This window comes from Gallinula chloropus, assembly GCF_964237585.1.
Source record: "Gallinula chloropus genome assembly, chromosome: 16".
In the NCBI taxonomy this organism is placed as follows: Eukaryota; Metazoa; Chordata; class Aves; order Gruiformes; family Rallidae; genus Gallinula; species Gallinula chloropus.
In genome coordinates, this window is record NC_140101.1 from 12,383,515 (window position 1) to 12,405,344 (window position 21,830).

At 43.0% G+C, this 21,830-nt stretch overlaps 1 protein-coding gene across 1 annotated transcript in view; it reads left to right on the forward strand.

The window, feature by feature from the left end:
* Positions 1 to 21,830, forward strand: part of UQCC1 (ubiquinol-cytochrome c reductase complex assembly factor 1) — a 47,291-nt gene continuing 25,461 nt past the window's right edge. Inside the window, exons 1-6 of the mRNA XM_084271372.1 lie at positions 1 to 28; positions 3,411 to 3,515; positions 5,623 to 5,727; positions 9,541 to 9,648; positions 12,295 to 12,367; positions 18,061 to 18,118. Of these exons, the coding sequence (XP_084127498.1) occupies positions 5 to 28; positions 3,411 to 3,515; positions 5,623 to 5,727; positions 9,541 to 9,648; positions 12,295 to 12,367; positions 18,061 to 18,118 (473 nt within the window). The 5' untranslated portion in view covers positions 1 to 4. The remainder of the gene's footprint in view (positions 29 to 3,410; positions 3,516 to 5,622; positions 5,728 to 9,540; positions 9,649 to 12,294; positions 12,368 to 18,060; positions 18,119 to 21,830) is intronic.

Genomic DNA, 21,830 nt, shown 5'->3' on the forward strand with positions numbered 1-21,830 from the left:
ACTCATGGCGGCGCTGGCGCGGGCCGTGGTGAGTGGCGGCAGCGGTCGGGGTCGCCTTCTCCGCCCCGGGGCGGTGCCACGCCACGCCGAGGGAGACGAGCGGCGTGTGCGGCCGGGCGCGTCCCTGCTGGGTCGTCCCAGCGCCGCCGCTGTGGTGGTGCCTGTGCTGTCCTGCACGGGACCGCCCCATGCGCGGCTCCTCTGCGGCGTGGCCGCCGTGGGCACGGCGGGGGCTCTGTGGCGGCCGCTGTGAGGCCGGGGGTGTCCGTGGCGGGCTGCGGCGCCCAGCGGCTTTGCCCGCTTCCCTGCGACCCCCTTTGGGGAAGGAGCGGGTCGAGCTTTTGCGTTTGTGTGACAGGAGAGGAAGGACAGGCTTCGGTCCTCCGGGCTGGGACCCGAGACACCTTGGCTGTCACAGCCCGGTGCTGCTTTGGTGTTTGACAGCAAGGGTCAAATAATAAATGTCCCCGTTGCTGTGTGAAGTGGAAGAGGCTGGGCTCCTATGAATGAGTGTGGATTACAAATCTCGCTGTTGCTTTCTTGTGCCCTCGTGTGCTTTCTGTGCTTTCTGCTGGCCCTAGAGCCTCGCCGCAGGGTCCCGCTGCCTCCCCTGGGGTGTAGGAGAGAGAAGCTTGGGCCTGGGACTGTCACCTCACACGTACAGAGGTGTCCAGTACTGCTCCACGGGCACAGACTGCTCAGAGGATGGAAGGCCTTTAGGCAGAGGGCAATGCTTATGAAATGAATCCATGAAGTTCTTAGAACCGATGGCTCCGTGTGGTTTTTACAAGCCTGGTGCGGCCCATCCTTCCCTCTCAAGCAGGAAGCAGCTGAGTGTGAACTCACCTGAGAGCAGGTGAAATGCGGAGGCTCAGTGCTTGCTTCCTCCTCCCGTTCATTCTTACCCTTTCTCCTTGCTCGTGGCTTTGCACTCTTGCCTGCCATTGTCGCCTCCAGCGTTTTTCTTGACCCTGATGTTCCAAATGCTGGAGTAACACAACCATGACAACAGTTTCCTGTGGTTTTAATGTGTTAAAGTGGCAGCCACTAGGCAAAAAGGAGGAGGAAGCCAGGCGGGAGGGGTGCAGGGTAAAGAACCAGTGTGTGACCAGATAGGTTCAGGTGTCTGTGGAGCTGTACCCCCAGGGGTGTGGTGTGCTACCTACACCTGCTTGCAGAAGGTGAAGGACTTGTCTCCTAGGCTTACCTGTCCCCGGGCAACTCCTCCCCTCCCATCTGCTTCTGGCATTTGTGTGGCAGAGTAAGCGGAGTCAGGTTTTCAGTTCGGCCTGAAACATTTCTCTTTGTACAGGGGGAGATGTAATCATTTGCCATTTTTGTGTTCTGAAGTTCCTTGCTTTGCAACCAGCAAAGCACCTGCACTGGAGTGGTGGGAGTGCACAGTTGAGAGGCAGAGGACTTCTGACAGCAGTGGCATGCTTCAGCTCATGCTTTGCTGGTCCTTGGCATTTACCAGCACCTGCTTTTGCATTAGAAATCAATAGTTAACTGTATGAAAGTAAGCCTTCAGACTTTCAATGTCTGTTCTTTGTAATGAAAATAAGAAAGTAAGAATTTCTTCTGTCTTCAAGCCTTCTCAACAGCTTGCGTGGTATGATACAGTCCTGATTATTGTCTGAACATTTCAGCTTTACTAGCTAATGCTACCATTATGATAAAAGCTTTCTTTATCTAAGAAGAGATCGTGCTAAATAATTTGCTGCCTAAGGCCTTCCTACAGGAAGATTGAGAAGACCATAGTGATATTCTCTCATCTGTATCTTGACAAGGCGACCAGCTGCAGGAGGTGCTGTGTTTGCAGATTGTTCCTTAGTGATCTTGTTCAGTTCATACTTGGTATATTTCAGTCAGTTGGAGAAGTAAAAGTACTGTTTGAAAGGAAGGTCATGTTCTGCAAATAGTGATGCTGGTTTAGGGAAGGTTCCTTAGCTCATTGTGTTCCTTTTCCATTGCTCTGCCAATTTCTGCTGTTGTCTTTCTCTTCATTTTTATCAAATTTCACCTTTTAAGTGTATGTGTGCTTATTGAATGTTTTCTTATGTCTCTTGTCCAGTTTTGTTGGAGTAGAACATTTCAGCAGCTGTCAGCCCCAGTATGCTCAAGTTCTTAAGACATACTGCAAACCTGGGCATGTTCTCCTCTATTACACAGAAAAAGCCTCAAAATTCTGTCAGATGCCTTGGACTCCTATAGTCATTATTTATAAAAAATGGTGTACTTTCTTTCTAGCCTAAGTAGATGTTAAACCGTTTATGTCAGAGCCCTGGAATGCCTGAAGAAGTACTTTGTGGTACTCAGCTGAAGTGTCTTTTTGGATAGAAATGTGTAATTTCATCATTTTGCTTGCAGGGTAGTGATGTTACAGAGAAAGGGCAGAAACTAAGCAGTGTCCCTGCTTGGTGGAAGTGGGAAGGTGTAGTAGTAAGGAATACTAATCACGTTTGTTAGGGCAGTGCATCTCTCTCCTTGCAGTTTGTAAAAACCCAAATCAGTTCTCTTAATGGATTAAAAGTGCAGCTCTATGAGGAGTTGATAAGCATCAGCCTGAGGAGACAGTGGCTGTGCAGGTACAGGGGATGGAGAACAGGAACTTGAGGTGGTACTGGGCACTACTAAGGAGAATTTGACTGCCCACCCTGTCGGGTGGTGACACAAATTGGTGAGATTCCCCTTCTGTCTCCATTTCTCAAAGCTAAACCACTCCGATGTGATGGATGCTTCAGTCTGTTAATCACCTTTGTGGCCAATTGAAAATGAAGCTATTTCTGTTAGAAAAAAGCATATCTATTCTAATAATACATACATTATTTCCAGTATTAATGTGGAAATAATGAAGGAGTAAATATGTTAACTTATCTATTGCAGGAAATGAAAGGTGCGCAGAAAGTGCAGGCAAAGAAAACCTTGCTTCTCTCCCCCATTACCTGGCATTTCCATTACAGAAAATAATGATCTTCCCCAAAATTTACTGGGACAATATGTGCTTTTGAGTTACTAAAATTCTTTGCTGTGTCTGAATAAAGCAAGACAATGCATAAAAGCTGAGAGTTGGATGAGGGCTTTTTAGAGATCACTCAGTCGACTGCAGAATGCTTCCTAAGCATTTGGATTTATTGAATAGATATAAAACTTGTGGTGTAGTTTGATGATGTAGACAGCCCACTATTTCCTCTGACTGATCTGTTTCTGCCATCACATTTGGATTGCATGCTTCTACTGGAAAGCAAGGGGGTTTTTTTTAATCAAAATTTATACTTGTGTCAAGTGCAAGCTGGGAGTTTAATCTGAGGATTGTGGTATAAATGAATAAAACTGTTGGAAGCAAGAGGACATTAAACTGTTTCTAAGTATTAGTGTTGTTCTCTTCTTTGCTGTTCTCTCTGTTTCAGAGCTGTCAGGCTGGAGTAACTCACTGGATAGCAGCATGCAGTGGATTATTACAGACGACTGCAGTCCAAGGCCAGTGTAGACGAATGCTCTCTGATATTTTCCAGGTAGGCTCTCAGAGTATGTTAAAGTGTGTAAAAAATGGGATAAGTTTAAAGTAGCAAGAAGTCTTCAAAAGTGGTGTCTTCATTGTATGTCGCTGAAATACCAAGGCTGCCTTAAAGTTTCCTGCTTCTGGAGGGTGGGCTTCCACTCCCTGTCACACAGTTGTCTTCATTCCAGCCGTGTAGTCTTCTAATGGATCCAAATGATCTGTTGCTGAGTAGATTAAATGCAGAAGTCCAAACATAGGTGTCATTTTTCCAAAGCAACTACTACAAACTAGTCACAACTGCATGTCATTTCCAGGACTTTGTAATAGAACTTTCTGGTACTGATGGTGTGTTTCCTTATCACGGCACAATATGAAGTAGTGTTGCTTCAGCGGAAGGTGCTGCTTTGCTGTTTGGCTTCCAGTTCTGCAACAGTATGTGTAGTGTCACATTCTGTCCATAGTAAATCTTTACTAAAACATTGTGAAATAGTTAATAATAAAGAGGTGAAAAATGTGTAGAAAGTGGGAGTAGATGCAGATTACCTGACCAGAATTAAGTACAACTCTTGGTGTATCTTATATATAATGAAACAAAATCAGCCTGGTTGCCCTTTTCTGCACTTGCTCCAGGACCTTGATGTCCTTCATATGGTGAGAAGCCCAGAACTGCACACAGTAGTCGAGGTGTGGCCTCACCAATGCCCAGTACAGGGGCACAATCACCTCCCCAGACCTACTGGCCACACTGTTTTTGATACAAGCCAAGATGCCATTGGCCTTCTTGGCTGCTGGGGCACACTGCTGGCTCATATTCAGCCTGCAGTCACCCGACACCCCCAGGTCCTTCTCTGCCTGACAGCTCTCCAGCCAGTCTCCCCCAAGCCTGTAGCTCTGCATGGGGTTGTTGTGTCCCATGTGCAGCACTCTACACTTTGCCATGTTAAACTTCATCCTGTTGGTCTCAGCCCATTGGTCCAGTCTGTTCAGATCCCTCTGAGGAGCCTCCCTACCCTCAGGCAGATCAACACTTCCTCCCAGTTTAGTGTCATCTGCAAACTTACTGAGGGAGCATTCAATCCCTTCATCAAGGTCACTGATAAAGATATTGAACAAGACTGAACCCGGGACTGAGCCCTGGGGGATGCCACTTGTGACCGGCCTCCAGCTGGATTTGGCTCCATTCACCCTTTGGGCCTGGCCATCCAGCCAGTATATTACAACTTGTATGACAGAGCCGTGACTTAGGGAGTTAGAAACTTACCTGTGAGCTCTTTGGCTTGGGTGTCTTTTCTCAGATAAGACCTTCCAGTCCTGGGAAAACTGCCTGTGCTTTTGTGACACAACTGCACTATCAAAGTACCAGTGCCTATCAAGTAGCGTACAGTGTTGGGAGAGGGAAATGAGCAGTTGTGAATTCAGTTGATAAAGCTGAGCTTTGAGTGGCCAGGAGATGCAATAAACTTCTGCAGATGACACCTGAACAAACCAGCATGTTTATTTTGTCTGTATTTGTTCGTAAGCATGTTACTGCTAGTCTGGGAGGCTGTGATAGGTGTTCTCTTTAGTGTGCAGCTCCAAGTAGGAGTGAGTGGTTCCACTGTCTCCTACTTGATAGTTTTCTCCATTGTGCAGTAGCTCTGTAATACAGGTTGTGCTGTAAAGTTACAGTGCCTTTAATGATTGCTTTTACCCTGTAATTAGGTTTGCCAAAGTCCTGGCCACAAAGACAATTGAATGGGCTATAAAGATAGAGCTAAAAATAGCATAAACTTTGTTTCTTTGCAAAGCCAAGAAAAAGAATTATTCTTTATTAAGAGCCAAACTGGATAATTAGAAGTAGTGTGTGAGAGCATTGAAGCAGATAGCCTGTGGTTTCTGGAAGTGGAGTGTTCTGCTAGTCTGTTCAATCAGTACGTTCACAGAACACTGGGAAGTGTGTGGTGTGGACAACTATTTTCTTTGTAAATTTTCTTCGTAAGATAATAAATTTGGGCTTTTTGTAATGTGAAGTTTTTCAGGATTGGACTCAACTTGGAAGCATGCTGAGGGTAACTGGTGTAAAGTTAAGTGTTTGCTAGTCAATGGTGTCTTCATTGTTTTCTTTTCTCATTTTTTACTAGAGGCACAAGGTTGGCCAGTTCCGACTGTCAGAATCCTGTGGTGGATTGAGTCAAGCCAGTGGAGCCATTATGCACCAAAAGAGATGGTTTTACAATACAAATAAGGTTAGAAGAGTTTGATGTTTTTATTGTTGGGAGGCCACATTGTACTAGGGATTTTACAGATAAAGGTAACAAAGCATTTGGCAAGACAGGGAGGAGATGATTCAACCTTTATATAAATGTTTTAGTGTAGTGTGAGCAGTAATTGAAGTGTTCTCTGCGCCCTCCAGAAACAAGTGCTTGGATAGGAAGGTCCAGGTACAGTTGGGTTATCTGGAGTGAAGGTTCTAATGATAATCCTGAGACTTCTTTCCAATGAGGAAAACTAAATTAAAGGAGTGTAGTTATTTGGGTGGGGTGCAGGTACTCCTATCTGACCTTTAAAAAGGGAAGCCCAGAAGTTGCCCAAACATAAGTGAGAAGATGTTTCCGGTGTCTTTAGCTTGTGAGTAATGTGTACCAACAGTTTTGCTATCTGCTAAACACTGAAAACTACTAATAACAACTAATTATTATGTAAAAATTTATTTACTGTTAATCTGTACTGTTGTGTTAACTTGTTGTCTCTGCACCTCTTACATTTATTCTCCTTTGCCTTGGGATAGAAGTTTTCTGGTGTATGAGTCACCTCTGTAAGTTTAGTTTAGCACTTCATCCAAGAGAGTTGGCATCTCTCAACTAACAAATACATTGAACCTGCTCTTGGTAATGCAATGTGAAGAAAATGTAAAAAAAAATATGCATGAGAAACGACAGGACAGGAGGAAAAAGAAATGGATTGATGAGTAAAAAGAAGACAAGGAGATGTGAGGAAGGAAAGAACCCCTCCCTGCTGTTTGCATCTAGCTCTAGACTAGAGGTTTTCCATTTTTTAGTCAATTTTTCAGTGATTTTCAGCTCACAAGGCATACCAAACATTTTGCAGACAAAAAGATTGAAGGCATACAAAATGGCTTACAAAATTTAGCCAAAACTAAGAATAGAATCCAGGCTCTGGATTCTGAATAGAATCCTATGCTGCCTGTGCTGCCCCTCTTAGACCTGCATAAGCATCGTTTGCAGAACAGATCTGGGAGAGCATTGGGTGACAGTATGGTAGATCTAACAAGCCAGGAGTGGCATGAAGGTCTTCAGGCAGGGGTTGGAGACTTGCTGCTGATGTATTGGGAAGGGCTAGGTGAGGGGTACAAAGGTAAACCAGGAATCTTCCTGGTTAGAATCACGTTGCTGTAAGAAGCCACGTGGGATTTATGATCAGAGGGGCAGTGTTTTACAACAGCATGGGTAAGGTTTGAGGTAGGTTTTGGGACTGTAACCTCATTACTTTGAATAGAGAAGTATTTACATATCTTTGAAACGTGAACTTGACTCTGTGATCCTGATGGGAAAGTGCTTTAGAATTAACGGTGAACTCCAATTGTTCCAGTTTTATGTTTGGTATCAAAGTTAGGAGGACTGTTTGCTCTGGCACTGAATTTCAGATACTGAGCAGAAAAGTCAGCCTGAGGTGGCTTATGTCCCTTTCAGTGTCTTGATGAGATTGGTTTGAATTAATTATAAAACACTTCTAAATTTTTTTCTATATGTTTTCTAGATGTGATTTTTATGTGTGGGTGGTTTATGTGCATTTGGCTGCAGTCCTAGCATTGGCAGGATGAACTGCATACCGCTGTCCATAGGCTGAATCAGGCACTTAAATCCCCTCTCCCATGTCCTGAGCTACTCCAGGTGGATTTGCAGAAGAATGAAGCAAGAAATCATGGCATTTTTTAGAAAAAGCTTGGTTTCCAGTCTTTTTTTTTTTGGTGATGAGCCAACAGATTGAGATAGTTTTGATTTTTAACTTTAACTTGTCTGTGTAATGAAAAACCCATACTGAGGGAGGCTTCATAGTGCTCTTGCAGATAAAAGGCATGTAGTAAAGTTAATCTGCTGAGATTCTCTAGGGTTTAGTATGATTTTAATTCCTGTGGAGGAGATGAGAGTTGGTTCAGTGAGTTTGGCACAGTGGTGGTTACTGGGATGCAAATTCTGCATGTGTTGAGCGTATCCTATCGTTGCCTGGCTGGAGAGGGGTTTATGGAGATACCCTATGATGTAAGTTAGATGTTGTTTTTAGTGTAGAGGAGAAGAGTATTGCATGGGGTGATGTAGAGAGAGAGAAAGTACTAAGAATTGGTTTAAATATTCACGTCCATGTTGGTAGACTCACTGTGTCCATCACATGTAGCAGAGGAGGGTGGGAAAATGCCTTTGCAGATGGTTTTGCTCTGGGCTTGATGAACAGGTTCAATGGTCAGCATTCAATGCAAGGATCAGGGTATTAAAGGAGGTCCTGCACTGCTGCCTTACCTGGGGGCTGATAGGTACTAAAATGACACTGAGCATGTTTCTTCCTGTTTACCTGAATACTGGGGTGTGATGGGGTTCAAGACATTAATAGCCAGCTATGGATGGTACACAAGTGCAAAGCATTTTGTCTCTAATGTTAAGCTTTCTGTGTGGATTCACATTGGATTATGTCTCAGAGCTACAGCCTTTGTCACCTTTACAGTTATTTTTAAATGACTATAGAAACTTGTGCAGAATATGTGTCTGTATTTGCATGTGCATTTATTGTTCATACCACTTCAAAAAAGACACTGTACTACTGCTAGGAAAGCTGTGGAGCATACAGCCAGAATGACTAAACTTGTGCAAAGCCCCCAGGATGAGAAGAGGCTATTTTAGGCCCCTTCTAAACTAAGGAAATATCATTGATGGGCATATGTGTGAGATTAGTCTATAAAAGATACTGAAAATGGAATAGTAAACAGTTGTTTGGGGAGATTGGGAATATCCAATGAAATGGCAAGGTTGGATTTAAAACCAGAGTGTTCTGGCCATGTATGTTGCTACATCGCTTCCCTACTAAGAAAATTCTTCTTAAGAAGAAGCATTTAGGGAAAAATTCCATCAGTTTAAAGGAATTTATAATTTCTCAGTTTATGCATACAGCTCTCAGCTGTATTCCTCAAGAATATGTGGGAGATTCATGTGCATTTGATTTTGGTTAGATGGGTTAAAAATAGTGAAATTTATTGATAACAAAATATCTATACTACATATTTAATTAATTAGAAATTATTTGCTGGGGCACAAATAGCAGTTGCTGCTGCCAGGATGCTTAAAGGCAGAATGCCACAAAGTTTTCTTATCAGTGCAGTGGTGTTTGAGGTGTGTAGTTAATCTGGAAGAGAAAATTTACCTTTATGTTTGCAAATACTGCAAGTCATTGAGGACTACAAACATTCCTGATAGAGATTTTCTGCAAGTATCATTTAGCTTAACTGTAAGGGGAATCAACAATCTGGGGAAGCTTTTCAGTAAGAGCTGTGGCTTCATGTAGTTTCATTAGTTTTAAAATGGAGCTTATTGTTTTGTAAGATATATGATTACTCTAGAACATGATACGCCTGTGAGAGTGGGAGGGAAGCTGAAAGGTTAGGTTTATTTACTCTCTTTCTGTGATTTGTTTGTTCATTTTATCTAGGAAAGATTTAAGCCCAAGTAAAGACACATGTCTAGATAGGATATGGAATTCAAGAAGGGGAGACATATTTTGGGAAGGAGGTTTCTGTACAAACTATTTGAGTCTGAGCTTGCAATGGGATGCTTTTATCAAAACATTTATGCAGTGTGTGCATTAATAAACAGAATGATGTCACATAGGAAGAACAGTGGAACATTTGGCAGAGACCTAAATATGTATTTGTTTTGTTGAGCAAAGTAAACAACCCCCCTACAATTCTCTATTACACTTGTAGCTTTTCTAACTGAAATGATTTGTTAAGTTTAATTGCCAAGACTGAAATGTGTGATGTTTCAATTTTACAGCATCTTTCTGCAAAAGATTCTTTGCAGCCATCTGAAGAGAAAGTGGGTGCTTTCACAAGGATAATAGAAGCAATGGGTTTCACAGGACCACTGAAGTATAGCAGATGGGTAAAGCATTTGTTTAATAATTGTTTTGGCTTTTTGATACTTTCAGATTTCTAAAAAGCAAACAAACAACCCCCCCCCCCCCACTTATGATAGGACCAGCACTTGATGGAAAAATTCTAATTATTACCTATGCAAATTCCTGTTTTGTGATGTGAAGAATAATAATCCATAGCTCAAACTTCCCTTGATCTAAGCATTGCCATCACTGACATAAGTAGAAATCTTTTATTTGGTTTGTAGACTCTTAAGCCTTCATGAATTTCTTCAGATACTTTATTTTTCACTTCATTTGTGCACCAAAGAACACAGTAACAGCCTTAACTAGCTAAGACAAAAACACCCATGTAGACCATCATCTTGTCTTTAATTGTGCCCAATTACAGTTGTACAGAAACACTTAATTGCAGGAAAAGTCACCTTGTCTCCTGTGCTCCTACAGCCTCCAACAGCTGTCTGTTCCAAGACTTGCTGCATGAAACTAGGCATTTCTCTGTAGTAACTATAGGTGGATTTTTCTTCCCTCAATTTGTTCAGATTTTATATTTGAAAAAAATGGTGATTATTCCTTCCTTGGAGTGTATGTTCACATTCTCCCTTCCACTGGTGATTATAGACTTATAAATTGCCATAATATTTTAGTATTTCTGTGGACTGAGAAGACTTAGTCTAACTTGTTTCTGCTATTGCGGCTCTTTGATATTTTGATTTTTTGTTGCCTTCCTCTGAACTCTTCCAGCAGTCTGTATTTCCACAGCAGAAGGGTCTCCCAAATGGACAGTGGTGAGATCTGTTGTGGTTGCTGTTCGAGATGCTGTTCAGCTGACCAGGGCAGCGTCACAAACAGATCCTCCCCTTTGGGTGTCTTTAACCAGTCCTGTCATGAAGCAGTTGTTAACATTGCCCATATGAGAGCAGCTCTGCATGAGACACCTTTGGTTCCTTGTACAGGAGGAAGAAGAGATTCAGTTCATCATTTCATTGCTCTGAACTAGGACGCAGTATAAAGGAGTGAGAAGAAAAGGCAACCTGAGGGGAGAGCTGAGCCCAACTGTGCAGGAATTAAAACCCATTAGATGCTTTGAGTATCTGCAAGAGGTAGTGGACCCCCTCAGACTTACCTGAAACTGTTGCTGTTTGCATCTCACTTCTCAAAAAGAAGCTCTAAAGCTAACTGGCTCTTACAGGGGTCAGGAGTCTTGGTTGAATCGATTGCTTTTCATCAGCTGATACTACACCTCATGAGAGAGTAGTTTCTCTCCCATGTGCTTGTGTACATATTGTTATAATAAAGATTCTTGCTAGCTCTCAGTGTTGATTCAGAGTTCTCCTTAATTGCTACTCTTTACTGCCTGCTTTTGGCCAGGGAACTCGGGTTTGGAGAGTTATTTTGTGGTTAAGGCCCGAGAGACCTGAGTTCATTTTTGGCCCTGCCAGTGCTCTCTCTGAGATCCTAGGGAAGTTTCTTGCTATTCCTGTGCTTTTTTCCATTTTCTTCTCCCTTCCCCCACACCTCTTCTACACCTTGAAACTTCCACAATTAATTTGCAGCAGTTTCTCCTGCGTTACCTGCCTTACTTAAGGGCTGGATTACAGGTACTGCTCCTTACAATATGTTTTTAATGTCCAGTAGTGCCAAGTGTGGGGCAGTGACTTTTGCTGAGGGACACTCTACTCCCAGGCCAGGCTATGTTTCCTCTAAAGGGAAACCTTCAGGACTCCAATAAGCAGTGTAAATTATTTTACTGCAAGAAGTTTGTATGTTGGATTTTTGACAGAAACCTGAGATTGCTGAGTAAGAAAAATAATGGTTCCTGTGTTTCCACAGTAGTTGCAACTTCCTTGTTTCTCCTTTGGTTGGAGGAGACACAAATACTTGCTTGGGTAATTTGAAATTCCATTTGCCAGGCATACTGCTCATTTCTGTAGTACAGTAAACACTGAGATGTGTGTCACTAAAAATAATAATACTTTAAAAAAACCTCAACCGCCCTCCCCCATGCCCCCTTACCCCCAAAAAGAACAAAATAAACCAGCCCGAGCCCAGTGCAGCTTCCTGCCTTAGGTAGGAGAGAGCGCCCTGGAGTTTCCGATTTTCTGCACCAGGTGTTTCTGGTGCAGTAGCAGGCCAAGAACAAAATTAGAAGTGCCAGTGCACCTGATTGTACCTCATGTCCCTTCCCATTTGGGATACTTTTCTCATTTGTGAAGCTTAGTTGGCCAATTTTCATTCTTGTAGCAGAAAAAAAGAGATTTTTAGGGCGTTTCACTTTAATGTTTAAAATGTTAATTATACAAAACACTTGGACTAGTATAATATATCAATTAAAGATACTGGAGGAAACTAGGAGTTGTGAATTGGGATCTGGGGAGTAATGAAAGCCATTTCATTATTTTTCTGTAATGACTTTCTGATATTAAACCAGATTTGGAAAGGTATTCAAGAAGCCACTTAATACGTTTTTTTTTTAACTTAAGGTAAGATTAATTATACTTGTGTCATTCCTGGGAGATATGTGTTCCTGAAAATCTCAAATGATTGTTATTCTCAAAAGAGGTCTTTTCAGAAAATGACAGTGTATGTGTCTAATGAAATGAGGAGCGTTCACTGGCTCTTGTGATGAAGTGTTGTCTCTTCTTTTTCCGTAGAAAATTAAGGTAGCAGCTCTGCGCATGTACACGTGCTGTGTGGAGAAAACCGACTATGAGGAATTTTTTAACAGTAAGTAATGGACTTGATGGTATTGAGACTGCTGCCCTGGTGAGGGAACTTCTGAATAAATTCATTAGATATATTTATACCAGTAAAGATGACAGCAAAAAGACTTGTCAGACTGGAACGGTGTGTGGTCAGCTTGAAGCTGTACTGCAGCATCCCCTTAAGCTCTGTGAGGGCAGACCCTGTGTATGGAATTGTTACATTTTGCCCACTGCAGCAGAGAACAAGAACAAGGGTGGGATAAGTAAATCCCAGAGTATCTTGGACTTTGAAGGATATGGCCTTTCTTATTACTAGGCGTGGGATAAATTAAGAACCCAAGCATCCCCTTTTTACTGTGATCAAATGGTCTTCAGTGTCCTACCCTGCCCCATGGCCAGTTGTGAGAAGGCCCTTTATAACTGGGCCTTATGACAACTGCTCCCTTCTGCTGATGCACAGATTTTTCTATGATACAGGCTCAGTTAGATCTCAGGGTCCTGGCTGTGTCTCCCTCATGGCTGGGGCAGGTTTGGCAGGATCTTGGAGACTTAACTACGTTTTACAGCATTAAACCAGGATGCACCTCTTGCCGTGGTAGAGAGCATGACTGGAACAGAGATGCTAGTCCCTCCTTTAAGTATATAGGAATAATACTGGCTTGAATTGTGATGGCTTTTCCACGTTGCACACAGCTTTTAGCTGTTTTTATGACTACCTAATCTGGCTGATGAATGGGGAAGGTGTTTTTTGAGACTTACATAAGATTGAGTAATATTTTATTCCTAAATGAATTATTTCCTATGTCAGTGTGATTTAGCTGGTAGTAAACCCATTGCCTGGATCTGGCCTGTCACCTGAATTCAATTCCTGAGCTACCAAATGCTTTCTTAGGGCTTTACAATGCACCAGCACAGACAGGGACTGCTGCTGCTGCCTCTGGAGAGATCAGCTGAAGGGACATCTTTGTGTGTTCATCTAATGCAGAGCTTATTGCGGGTGGCTTAGTACGTGGTGTTGCTGTTGCAAGATTTTTCCAGTGGTTTTCAGAAGGTTTTCCAAACCTGTGATGTGGTTTCAGCAGTTGCAGGAGTGAAAGAACTCTGTGAGCAGTAGGATTCATCATTAGCAATCAAAAAATTAGAACCTCGTTTTTCCTGTGCACACCCCTCTCCCTGCTGTGTGCCCTCTCAGGCTTTCTCAGATAAGTTCTCTTCTGTTTGTCCTCTATGCCTCTAAAATAGTGGCTTTGCTGGTTTAAACTGGTGTTTTGCTATCTCTGGGCAGAGAGACAGAAATCTTGCCCTAGATTAAAGGAGTTTCAGAACGTGGCTGTAGAAGAGACACTGGTACAGATTGTCAGACTCGGTGCTGAGTGAAATGACTTGAGTTGTATTCTTGATGTTGTCTCACTGTTTTAAAGAGAACATTCCCAGAGCTGCCCCTCACTGTAAACACACCAGAACAGCAGGCAGCCTTTCCTTCCAGCTTCATCATTTTCTTCCCAATGTCCTCATTGCTCCTTGTATCTTTTTGCTCTGTAGTAAAAGTTGTAGCCAGCCCATCCCCGAATTTACACTCAGGGAAACCTGTGTTTGCATTGACTTGAGACTGTTGTGCTGTAAGGAACAAGGTGGTTTGTTTTGCTGAGATTGAGTGTGTGATGCACCCACTGGAGGTACAAGAGCCTGTTGTGGTGGTTCCCCAGAACTCACTGCTGTTGTATAAAACCACGTGTAAGAAGTTTGTTACTTGTTTGTACCTACGGCTGCAGTTGCTTGAGGGATTAGCTCTAACATTTAAAAAGCATGTGATTCATGTGGAGAAAGTAGTTCCCCTAGAACACCGACTCTGTGGGGTGTGCAGGAACCTTTCAAATTGATTTTGCCAATTCTACAGGTGGCTGGGTGAGAGTAGTGACCCAGCTCACTTCTCCATTCCCTCTGCTTGTCTTCTGGACTGGACAGTTACCGTGTCCTCCTGTGAACTGTTAGGTCACTGAAGGAAAATGTCCCAGTTTTTTGACTGACTGACTGTTTTGCTGTGTCAGCAAGTCAGTGGCACATGGAAGGGTTTGGCTGACAGCAGCTGTGGCATAAAGTAGGTGGTGAGGAGTACATGATAGAGAGGAACAAGATACCTAACTTTTAGTTCAATTCACGGTGTTTTCATCAAACTAGGTCAGACAGGAGCATTTTTTTTCTGTTCTGAATTCCTTCTTTTGCAAACAAAGACGGGCATTGCTAAAGCTGGGACTGCAGCTCACTCCCAAAAAAGCAGCCTGGAGGACTATAAGAACAAGAAGCAGCTCACTCTTAACCTTCTCATGGTGATGCAGTGAGCACAGGCGTGCCTGAGACGATGCTGGTGTGGGTGCTGCACACCCACATGATGAATTGCACTGCTTAGGAACCCTAAGAGTAGTAAGGGTGCTGCAGGGGGACCCAGCTTGGGTCTGCCTGAGCCTAAACTGACTGGGTGTGTAGATCTAGTGGTATTTTTATGCTTTGCTGCCCCCCAGCACTTCTGGCTGCAGATGCATGGAGTGGAGGTACCCGAGTGAGCTGCACAGTCAGGTCTGGTCTCGGGAGAGCTTATTAGCTTTTTCTGTGCTGGTTGTGAGAGGTGTTAAGCTACTGCGCTGGCCTTGGAGGTCGTACATCCAGGCATGTGTGAAACCATTTGTGGGCTCATTAACCCTGTGTGAGCAGAACCAGTTCTTCATGGAGCCTTCTTTGGGGTTTCTGGTCATGCTTTTGTGATGTGGTAGTGTTTGGTATGAGGAACAACTGCAAGGTGACCTTTATTGAATGTTGATCGGGATGTGGATTTTGGCAGGTAATGCTCTGACAGAGGTGACCTAAAGACCAGATAGTGTGGTGCTGAGGGTTAGGAAGATCACAGCCTCTCATGTCTTACAGGCTATTTTGCTATCTCAGTGTGTTTCTGCTGATGCCTAGTGACATTTCTGAGACTTTGTTGGACAGTTGAGTCCTGTGAACTGCTTTTCTCTGTGTTCCTTACAACAGCAGTTCCCAAAATAGGCACTGTGGATAGGCCAGTCTTGAGGCCGTTGTAGTGCATAAGGGAGGGGTTTTAATTGAGACTCTCATATCATACTGCAGTTAAGTTTATTAGACCTTCCATTCTGTTGTTTGCTGCTTTGTTTCGTGATCATCCATGGACAAAACTTGGGGAACTCTGCTTTAGAGCATACATCCCAAATGTCTATACTGTGTTGTTTATATGGAAAATGGAGCTGGTTTAGGACTTCAGCTGCTTCTTGTTTAAAGGAGAGCAGGGAAGTAGTGGAGGGAATCACAAGATAGCTGGTGCCAGGCTTTCTGTGCACAGAGCTTGCAGAGCATGGGCAGTTCTAACAAAATGAAGGAGGTAGCCACCTGTGAGGAGAGTGTCTTGTGCCTAGCCTTGTACTTCAAAGGTGAAAAGTGCTTTTAGGATCAAGTAGAGGACACTGAGTGCTGAGCTGAAGTTTGTCTAATGAACACAGAATGTAGGGTAACCTTGAATTCATCTCAAACTGTTATTACTGTTAACTGCTCCACTGTCATGCAGCTGCAGTAGTGAAGAGCTGACCATGTCAAAACAGCCTTTCAGGTGGCTCCTAGTGGGGCTGCCAAACAGCTTGAAAGGTTTGGAGATTATCTCCAGGACTTGGGATTCTCAATTCTTCTGTGTCCCTTAGCCCATCAAGTGCCTTTTAGGCACTTGCTGCTATCTCATGCTCCGGGGAACACTGACTTCGTGCACCTGTTTGTTTTGCAGGCTGTGGGCATGTTATCCCATTACATTCTTCCTAAAATTGTGGTAGTGGCAAAGATGATCTGTAAGGAAGGAAAGTCCATGTTCAAGTTTTCCGTCCTTTACCTGATGAATTTTAAATGCAGACTATGACTGGAGGAAGAGGTATGTCCTCATGGTCCTGAGTATTCATGTCTCTTCTATACAGACATGTGAGCAGGATGTATTCTGTGGGTGGAACAGATTTATTCCCTAGCTGGTAATAATCACAGTACTTTCATAGGTGGCTTCACTATAAGATATTTTTTCTCTAACTGTATTCTGAGGGGAATAATTTTCTGTTTAACTATAGGATGGATCTTTTTCTCTTTTTAAAAAGCTGATATCTGAGTCTCCTTTAAAGGGGCCACTCCTCCTTTAAATTTATGATGTAGACACTCCTAATATAGAAGTTTTAAAATAAATGATAAAAATAGAAGTGCAATACTTGGAAAGTTAGAGAAAAAATTCTTCCCTCCTGGGTAGTGAATAGGTCTTTAAAAACTTTCTGTATTGCTTTCCACTCCAGAGTGATTTCTGTGGTGGAAGGCTGATACACAGTAACTTCTGCTTCAGAAACCTCTGTCTGTTGAACTGTTTTACACTGAATCTTGCCTGAGGAACCTGTATTTAATGAAATGGTTTGATTAATGCAAGCATTGTGTACTCTTGCCCTGGTTAGAGGTGGCTTGGCATGCTTTTAGGTCAAAGTAGTTATTTCTAGGCACACAAACTATTTCTAATAGGAACAAGCCAAAAGGGGAGAAGGGTGAGGGAGACTTGTGTTTGATCTCCAAACATAGGCTGTTGGTGTCTTTACACTGTCTTAGAGGTGCCATAGGGGATGTTTGGGCACTGATGCTGGAGCTTGGCACCTCCTAGGCGCTGATGGAGTCATCGCTCTGAGGAGGGAGGAATAGTGCTGATTTGCTTGGTTCTTCTGGTGGTTGCCTGACCATAGTTGACACATAAAAAGAAAGAGCCTGTGAAAAGTACAGCTTCGTGATCCAGGATAATCTCCTTGGTAATACCTGAGAGCCAAGAATTACAGGAGTCAAGAAGGAATATATCCAGCACAGAAAAGTTAAGGTAGATAAAGTCCTCGGGGCACATCTGACTGGAGAGTCCATTTCTGAATACTCTCTGGCCTTCTTACAGCTCGGTTTAAACAGGCCAGAAGACAAGACTGAGTGCTGGGTAGCCCAAGGTGACAGTGTCAGATCCTTCTCATTGGGTTCTCCTCTTAAAAACTGGAAACAGAGATAGAGGTGACTTCCTAGAGGGAAGGTTTAAGATTGACAGGAACCGAAGGACTGAATGTGCACATAACCCACAGGTCCATGCTCCTCAAGCATGAGGAAGAGGAACATGGTATCTGTGCCACGTAGCCTAAACCTGCAGCCTCATGTCCAAACTGCACATGCATATGGACAAACCATCCCTGGAAAAACCCAGTGGCTATAGAAGTAGAGCTAAACCTGGCAACAGAAATTGTGTCTGTGGTTGGTTGGTAGCTTTAATCCTGATGTAGAGTGTCTAAGAGCCAAGGTATGCTCAGAGTGCTGTGGGTTGTACAGCTGTGTAGTAAATCAGAACAGCAGAGTTGGAGCAAAGACCAAGCTGGCACAGTATCCTGTCCCTGACAGGAGCCACCAGCACGTGTTAAGGGAGGAGTGTAAATTTTAAGCATATGAAATCCTTCAGAACCTACAGCATCCTGTGACTGTGTGTTCTAGAGTTTCAGCACAAGTGTGACAGTAAATGATACATATGGACTGTTTAGTGCCAGAAATTGAATTACTAAAACCTGTTTAGATTTTGCTGTAGTGAATTTCTGTTATCTGCAAAAAGTGGTGAAATTCATATTAACATTTAGTTTTGGTTTTGTGTTGTGTTTTTTTTCCCCTCCCATCAAGGGTGCCAAATGCCTGATACTTTGCATTCATGGTTTCTAGTTGCCCAGCTTCATGTCTGGTAAGTGAAAAATAAAATAGTAATGCAACTGTTTTTAGGAAATAGACTTAGGTATCTTAATGTGAGAAAGAGTAGGTGCTGTGGTTATTGATAATAGTGGTTATATTCAATTTCTTAAGCACTGAATTTTAGCAATTTTCCACTAAGGAACAGAAAGTCCCATAGAGAAGCTAACATCTTTTACATCTCCAAATTCTTCAGTGGAGGAATGAGCTTTGCCATGAGTTTTCTCAAAGCCTCGATCAGCCTATGTGGAAAAATGTTACTTGGGTATTTTAGGCAAAGTTTAAATTTATGTAAAAGTGGTTTAAATTGGGAGAATTTATGGTGATTGAAGTGCTGCTTGTCATAAGTATTTAACAAATTATAGCACTGGCATTTATTCTTGTGCCTCTGAAAGGTACCTGTAGGTTGGTGAATGCCAGCTTGGCTACATGTAAAAATATTTAATGCCTTAAACATTCTGCTTTTTTTCCTTTTTTCATTTGTGAAAATAGTAGCCAAAAAAATCAGGTTTTCATCTAGTGTTACATACTTGTTCAGGTCAGTGGGATGCACAAGGGAGTACAGTCATCTTTAAGTGCCAGATCTTTCATGAAACTGAAGTCCATAGGCTATCCAAAGGCTGACAGGAAGCTTGTACTGAAATAGCTGCACTTAGGCAAAGGCCCCTTATTTCCTTGCCTCCTTTTTTTCCCCCCTTCCCTCCTTTTAATTTCCTGTCTCTTCAAGATACTGAAAGATGGGGCAGCTCATTTCACTGAAGAATGAATAAATTAGCAGAACCATTGACATTGTAATTAGTTAAAAGGAATCAGTGGAATCAAGTAAGGAAGACCCTTGAGATTTCATTTTGTTTATTTCTTACTGTTCCCCATGGAAAAAAGGCTTAAAAAAAGTAATTGATCAGCTAATTCTTCATAGCAGTATTTGGAAAACTACTGCAATAAATGTTCTCATGCAAACTGTTTGTAAGTACCTGGGAAAAACCAGAGAGGGGTGGAATGAATCTGTGAAGAACACGCTGTTTGTCACATCATCTTGATTTCACATTGGCAGGAACATTTACCCTGTGATACTCAGCATCAAATTCAAGGTACATAATCATCTTTAACAACAGGCATAAATGTAAACAAGGTAGTGATGAAACTAGTATGGGGTAGACACAAAAATTGTAAGGCCAAAGCTACACTGGATAAGGCAGAGAATGGCCCTTTGAAGCATGAGGGAAAATCAGGCACTCTTATGTTTAAGCTACAGTGGAGAGGTTGTCAGCAACATATGAGCAGGAAGGAACCAAATCTCCACTTTGTATGACAGCAAAGAAAATTTGACTGTGTAGTTTAGCACTGAGAGTTAATTTTTCCATGTTTTCTGTGCCTGGCTCCTCCATGTCTCTGGCAGTTTGAGGGAAGGAGCTCTGTCATTCTGAACCACCACTGGGAAATCATTTGATACTCCAGGATACAGAAAAGCCAGTGATAGAGCTGCTCACTACCTGGGTCACTGGGAAGTGTTGCAGGCTTTGCTGGTGATTAGCTCAGTGACCAGGATCCTGCCACAACTTAATCTTGCTTTTGCTGTCAGGTTGATTGCTGTTTCTTCGTGATTCTCTTCCTTTAATCAGTTTGACCCAGTCAAGTGGGAGTGGAGCGTTATTGATTTTGCTAGCTCTGGCAAGGTCAAGGACATCCTACCCCTGTCTGAAAGCTCCAGTACCCCTGTCTGTCTGTCTGGACCTTTGGCCTCAGAGGCTAGAAACCTTCCTGAGCTGGTGGCCAATGACCTGACCATGTAGATTCTGATCACCATCTGTTAAAGTGTTCCTGTTCCCCCTTGCAGTGCAGTCTAGTTCACTTTCAGGTGAACTGACTTCTTCCCTCTTCTTCAGAATTCTAGAACGTCTTCTGGAACTGGAGAAGATGAGAATTCTTTTTGTAAACCCTGCCTTTTTTCTCACTGCTGTCATTGCCCATCACGTTCTAGTCAACTACGTTTCCGTGCTGCTTGCACAAGTGTGTGTCACAACGTAGAGCTAACATCAAAGTTGACTCAGGAGCTTCCTTCTCCTGTCCCTCAAGATGCTGGCCATTTGTGAATGGGTTAAATAGAAACAGCCTTCCAAACCTGCTGTGGATTCTTGTGTTGCTAAGCCAGAGTAATTTCTCTGGACAAGTATAACATTGCCCTGGGAAGAGTTGCTCTGGAGCAGCTGAGGAAGCGGGAGTGAGTGTCCAGGTGCAGGGGCTAGTGGGGAGCTCTGAGTGGGTTTTGCTCTTAGAAGCACAATGCAGCATCACACCATGTCTATGTGGCATTGAGCCACCTCATGAAAGTCGATAACCACTTCTGGTATTTAAGCTGGTCTGTTGGCACCATAGGAACACTGACAGAAGCAGTTGTAGCTGAGGCTTTTCCTGGGAAACAGCTACAGCTCATCTAAGCTGGGTCAGGTTACAGATGCTCCTGTTCCTTTCATGTAATTTTCTTCTAACACAGTCTCTCTGCGTAACTGAAATACAGCATAAATTATCCAACCCAAGCACTGTCAGGCAGCTAGCTTTCCAAAGATAGTCTGGAATAATTTTGCTTTCAGGGTTTGATGAAGATGAGTCAGGTTTTGACTAAATTACAGAACAGATTCTGTAGTGAAACGATAAAACGCTTCACGCCGCGTTGATCTGGTTTAGACGGTTTATGGTCTTCCAAGAGTCTGCCTCTCTCAAACCTCAGACAGCAGGTGTAGTAACAAACTACCAAATTCTCAAATAAACTGCAAAATTCCATGATCTCACTCATGGTGCTGGAGAACAGCTCTGTGACAGCACTATGCATCCAAACACAGAGACGCCTTTTAGGCTTCGTGAGTAGCAGGTTTTACTCTGAACACCACTCCAGTCCTGCTCATCAGTGACCAGTTGTTAGCTGTTGGTCTGTGCACTGCTCTCTCCTCTGCCTCCCCACCACCAAAGACAGACTGAATACCAGGAGTAACACTCAGGTGCAGGTTTTCTTGCCAAGCCACCCTTTTTGTTTTCTTTTTTTCCCCTCTGAGTGTGCATATTCAGCAAGAAAAGTATAAAAATGTTTTTTCTTAGCCCAAAGTTTGTCTTTTAAACTAAATCTTATTTTCTCTTTGATATGTTAAGAGTGTGTAAAAAAAACTTGGGATCCACTAAATTGAATTAACTTACTGATAAAGCTCAGTTATGCAAATACAGAAGAGGAACATGGATTTTGAAACCGGTGGAAGATAGAACACAAAAGCTTTAAGTTCTCTGTGCATTTGTTTTGTGGAAGGACCAGTAACTGGACAGCTGTTCTCTGAGTTCTGGACCACTGTTTTAGCAGAAAGCTTTGTCATCTTTCTGTGAGCAAGATGATGACTCATTATGATTCATTTCTTGATACCATCTTGATTACATGTGTCTGCTGGGACAGCAATACCGAGTTGTCCCTGCCACAATATGTACATTGGGAATCCTGAGACAGGAATGGCCCCTTGGTCAACCCTGGGCAGGTGTTTATGACTCATAACACAGAAGCAGAGCTGATCAGTGGTGTAGAGAAGGTGGGACTGCTCCATTAGGTTAGTGAGGGGTCAGCCTGTATTTCAGTTCAGGCTGTTTACAGCTGTTGTAAAAGAGGCAACGGAAAATTTTTGTTCCAGTGGTTTATATTTTAGACACAACAGCAGCAGTGAAGCTCAGGC